The sequence below is a fragment of the Magnolia sinica genome, chromosome 15, assembly GCF_029962835.1.
Source record: "Magnolia sinica isolate HGM2019 chromosome 15, MsV1, whole genome shotgun sequence".
Classification (NCBI taxonomy): Eukaryota; Viridiplantae; Streptophyta; class Magnoliopsida; order Magnoliales; family Magnoliaceae; genus Magnolia; species Magnolia sinica.
The window spans coordinates 61,476,826-61,482,098 of NC_080587.1; the positions used below are offsets into that span (position 1 = coordinate 61,476,826).

General features: G+C 43.3%; 1 protein-coding gene across 1 annotated transcript; it reads right to left on the reverse strand.

Annotated features, from left to right (window-relative positions):
- Positions 1 to 393: 393 nt before the first annotated feature.
- Positions 394 to 1,251, reverse strand: LOC131226954 (ribosome quality control complex subunit 2-like). Its single transcript, XM_058222646.1, has 2 exons — positions 1,079 to 1,251; positions 394 to 787 (listed from the first exon to the last, which is right to left on the reverse strand). The coding sequence occupies exons 1-2, from the start codon at positions 1,249 to 1,251 to the stop codon at positions 394 to 396; spliced, it is 567 nt and encodes a 188-aa protein (XP_058078629.1).
- Between the last annotated feature and the right edge of the window lie 4,022 nt (positions 1,252 to 5,273).

The following is a 5,273-nucleotide window of genomic DNA, read 5'->3' on the forward strand; positions in this document are numbered from 1 at the left end:
GGAGCAATGCAGTCCCTTTCGTCCAATCCGCCAAGAGATGGGCGAACTAGACGGCCGTCACCCTGAGGCCTCATTTCCTAAAAGATAGTCCTAAAAGGTTTAGTACCATCGAGCATACGGACACAACATCCAAGCACATACGCATTTCAATGGAGATATCATCCGAGTACTAATAACTGTCATCAACATTTCAAACATCATGCAAATTTAACCAACTCCAAGCATTTCATTAAGGCAAAATGTCAATGATACATAAGTTGACATATTGCATGCACAGAGAAAGAAAATGTGAGAGTGACTAGTAGAGGGAAAAACATAAAGAAACTATGACCTAGTCAAGTAGAGTCCTATCTACTACTAACAACCTAAGAAACTAACTCTTACACTATGCTACTAGTCTTCCGAGTCTGGCGAAGGAGGGGGTGCTCCCTCTTTCTGTACGCAGCATAGTATCGCCTTCACAGTGTGCGACAGCTTCTTAATTCTCCTCTCCAGGTTCCCCTGGTTTTCCTCTATCTTGGTCATTCGAGCGTTAAGCGCGTCTAGGCCCTTGCATTCACTTCGAGTGACAGGTGGCTCCCTGTTAGTTCCCTGGGTCTCTTCTTCTCCTTTTCCTTCGTCCTCTTCTTCTTCCTCGTCTTCTTCTTTGGCTTCACTTTCCTCTTCTTCTTCGTCTCTGAATTCTTCGATGTGGGCCCTACGCTGCTTAGGGCCCATCTTCATGTGATTTAGAGTTTCCTCATCGATCATTTTGATCGAGAGGGGGAGTTCATTCAGCTGCCTATACCTATAGTTATGTGCTATTTGGCAGATTAAACGGCCAAACGGAAGCACTAGTTTCTTATGAGGAGCCAATGTAGCCATTACGATCTGAGTCAACACAAGTGTGGGCAGGCAAACCTTCTCTCCTTATCCCACTTTATAGAGAAAATATACCATGAACCGGGAGCACTACGTATGTTTACTGGCCCTTGGGTATATATTATAAGTGCATATGTGGTGAAGTAAGTGGTAGTCGGGAGTTAAGTCTGACGACTTGATACTACTTCCTCTCCTCCACTCAACAAGTTGGCCACACAGGTGGTGAGCACAGCGGTCTCTCTGCCCCTTTTCCTTCAAGTTATTCTCGTGAGCATGCACATTCCCGAGCTCCACTCCGAGGATTCGAGCGATGACTTCTATGCCAACGTGGACCTCTTGCCTGCCGAGGCCAATGCTGAATCCGAACGGCTCGAGCGTAGGCTTCCACATGTGCGCGTAGAAGGTTTTACTAACCCTCATTGGCCCGATACTTCCCTTCAAACATCGGACCCCAGCCGTTCTCTAGGAGGTGGTCGAGTAACTGGTGTTCGCAGAACAGTTTCTCATCCACATGCACCTGAAATACAATCTTTCAGTCTTTAAATCTATTGAACTTGATGCCTGGCGGTGCCACTCATACGGGCTAAGCTAGAGGGTCAAAGTCTCGTTTCGACCTCCGCTCAAGGCTCGACCCCACATCACTATCTTGTTTCTTCTTTCACTTCCTCTCGTGGCTCGACCCTACACTACTATCTTGTTTCTTCTTTGACTTCCTCTCGCGGCTCGGCCCTACTTGATCGGGGGCCGCCCGCTTCTTTCCCGTGAGAGACAAAACCATGAAAATGGAGAAAAGAGAAGAAATTACCTCAAGAAAGGCCATAGAGAGGGGTTCCCTCTTCCTTGGGCAAGGATGGAGCAAGGAATGGAAGATTCTTAAAGAAAAGGCCTTGGGTTGGTGGGTTTTGGGGAGATGAGGTGTGTGAGCCCTTGAGAAGAAGGATTTGACTCAAAATGGGGTAGAAATGAGTGGCCTTAGATGGTTGTTGGAATGGGTTGGTGGTTTTGAGGATTGAGGTGGATTGAAGGGAGGATTTAGGACTTAGGGATTTGGTTTTTGAGAGTTTGGGATAGGAATGGGGTGAGGAATGAGGGTAAAATGGGTAGAAATGACCCTAAGGAGAAGCCCCTAAGGCTTTAAAGGAGTTAGGAGAGGTAAGGAGGCGGGTCCCCACGTGTGGGAGGGCCCACCCAAGTTAGGGGTCAACGGTGGCCCGCCGATTTAGCGGTAGCCCCGCCGCCCGCTGGTCACATCAGCGGCGGCCCACCGATCCAACGATGTCCCCGCCATCCATTGGAGGTCTTGGCGGTGGCCCGACACTTCCTTGGCCATTTTCTTGGTTCGTGGGGTCGAGGTAACCCATTTATTGCATCGATTTGGCTCAATGATGATCAAGAACGTAGATCGCGTCTTAAACGCGCCTAGAGAATTGATTTGGTGTTGGTGGTGGCCCTTCGGGTTCGAAGGGTCATTCGGTTGATGGCCCAAGTAGGCCCGGAGTCTCTCAAGCTCAAGGCAGAGACGACTTGGCTTGCCAAAATCGAAGCGGTGGTACGTCTCATATTCAAACGGGCTACCGGACGTGCGATACGCTTGTTTGAGGCAAGGCAAGCTACTTAACTCTTCTATATGGGGCCGTAACGCTCTCGATTTTTTTTTTCATATTCCCATGGGTTTTGAATTAAATTATCCCCTTTTAACTTAGACTCCCTCTAAGCCTAAACCCTGAGTCGAGACTTCGGTGCTCAAATCAATAAGAGCGCTTGGTCCTAGGATCCTACAATGTCGTTAGGTTCAACCGCTCCCTCCTAAGTCAAAATGGCATTATGATAGACCCACTACCCACGGCCTAACTTAACCCTGAACCATGTTTTGATACCAAGTTGTAACGCCCCGAATTTCAGGGACCGAGTAGGAATTCGGCTCCTAAATTCCCGAGTGCCACGTGTGCCTTATTGGGCTTCAAAATTTGATGTGTTTTGATTATTTCATAAGCAGTGGGGGAGTTTAGCAGACCATGAAGCATAAATCAACAATAGAATAATACCAAGTATGACTATATAAATATAAAACATCCATGTCCAAGTATAAAGTAAAGTAAAGACGAAAGGGATTAGTCTCACCAATACATCATCTCCAAAATGACTAGGACCCTGGCCTGTGCCCTGCGATCATCCCTACAGCAGACTAAGAGGATCTGCCGAAGATCCGAAAGTATGACAGCTCCTCATCATCTACGCTTGCTCCATCAAGCACGTCCAGCTCCGTAATCCCTGCGTCTAAGACAAGCTCTGGTTAGTGTTTTAAAACGCTGTCCCAGAATGGGAGTGAGTAGCTAACTCTGTGGTACCATTAATAATAAGTCACACATGTTATCATACACAGGAACAAATTTAGTGAAAAGCATACATTCAAGGAAACCTAATTACTCTTGTTAATGCAAATGCATATTTTAATGACATGATGCATGCCCATACAGACAATCGCCAAGTATCATTGGGTAGACTGGCTCTACGGCCGACGTTCGACCCAAACAAATTCAGACTCGATCGCATTAGCGGCTTAATTCGTTTTAATTTATTGGTGGTGGGCCCCGCATGTGCGAATGAATTATGCGGTCCAATGCTAATCCACTCATAGACACCTCAGGACACTGTTCTGATTGGCTCGGGTGTTACACTGGAAATGTCAGATTCATTGAGGACACTAAAATAGTGAGAGCACAAACATTAGAAACTTTGTATTTGAGGAAGAAATGACTATGACCAGAGTCACAGTCACTCAAGATCACATGGATATAAATGTTGCAATTGACTATACAGTCACTGCAGAGCACCACATTGAACCTCACGTACAACCCACTGTTGAGGAAAATCAAAATCACACCCAACAAGCTGAACCATTAAGAAGATCCGAAAGAGAGAGAAGACCTATAAATCGAGACGATTACATTGTATACTTACAGGAGCATGAGTTTAGCATTGGGATGAAAAATGATCTTGAATCATTTGCACGAGTCAAACAAAGTTTTGATCCTTCTCGTTGGTTTGATGCCATGAAAGATGAGTTGAAATCCATGAAGGACAATAAAGTATGAGATCTTGTTGAGTTACCTTCTAAAATAAGGCAGATTGATTGTAAATAGATATTTAAAACCAAGCAGGATTTCAAGGGTAATGTCTAAAGATATAAAGTCAGACTTGTTACCAAGAATTTTAACCAGCGTGAAAGCATTGACTTTAAGGAGACTTTCTCACCAGTATTTAAGGAAGACTCATTCAGGATAATAATGGCCCTTGTAACTCATATGCATTTAGAGTTACATCAAAACTTTGTTTGACTCGTGCATATATGTTACAACCCGAAGTTTTTGTAACCCATGGCTCAGAACATTTAGTTTGTAAACTAAAGAACTTCATCTATGCGTTGAAACAGGCATTACGACATGATAGCTAAAGTTTCATAAAATAATTTTCTCATATAGTTTTGTAGAAAACACTACAGATGAATATATCTATATTAAAATCAGTAAGAGTAAGTTCATTACGATGATTTTGTATATTGATAACATTTATTTAGCTAGCAGTGACATTAGGATGTTGAGCAACACCAAGAAATTCTTATCTCAAATATTTAAAATGAAGGACCTTAGTGACGCCTCTTATGTCATTGGCATTGAGATTTATCGTGACGGATCTCATGGACTGCTCAACTTGTCATAGAGGGCCTACATTACTAGGATACTCGACGGGTATGACATGTAAAATTATGCTCATGTACAGTCATCCATTGTAAAATGTGATAAATTCGGCCAATTTCAGTATCCCAAAAATAATTTGAAAAATAATAGAATGATGGAATTTTTATACGCGTCAGTAGTAGGGAGCATCAAGTATGGTCAAGTCTGCATGCGGCCGAATATTGCCTTTGCTATTAGAATGTTTGGCAGGTATCTATCTAATCCAGGAACGCAACATTGCATAATTGTAATGATAGTGTTACACTACCTATAAAGAATAAAGGACTTCGGACTCACCTACAGGAGATCTAACCATTTGGATTTGGTTAGATACTCAGACGCAGATTATGCTGGCTGTGTTAATACTAAGAAGTCCACCTCAGGCTACATCTTCATGTTGGTTATGGGGTTATATCTTAGTCCACCATAGAAGTTGAATTAATTACTTAAGGTATCTAATCAGGCATTATGGTTACAACATTTCTTCTCTGGTTTGCAAGTACTAAAACATATCCCGAAACCATTGAGAATATTTTGCGATAATTTAGCTGTGATTTCCTTCTTTAGTAACAACAAGCATTCATTAAAGTCAAAGCACATCGACATCAAGTAGTTTGTTGTAAAGAAAATAGTTCATAATCGTCAAGTGTCTGTGGAATTCATCGATACTGAGCA

Bases quoted from the DNA above. Each gene is read 5' to 3' on its own strand.
- LOC131226954 (XM_058222646.1), bottom strand. From the start codon at position 1,251: ATGTGGAAGCCTACGCTCGAGCCGTTCGGATTCAGCATTGGCCTCGGC. The intron at 788-1,078 runs GTGTGGCCAACT...ACATAACTATAG, and splicing joins GACCGCTGTGCTCACCACCT to GTATAGGCAGCTGAATGAAC.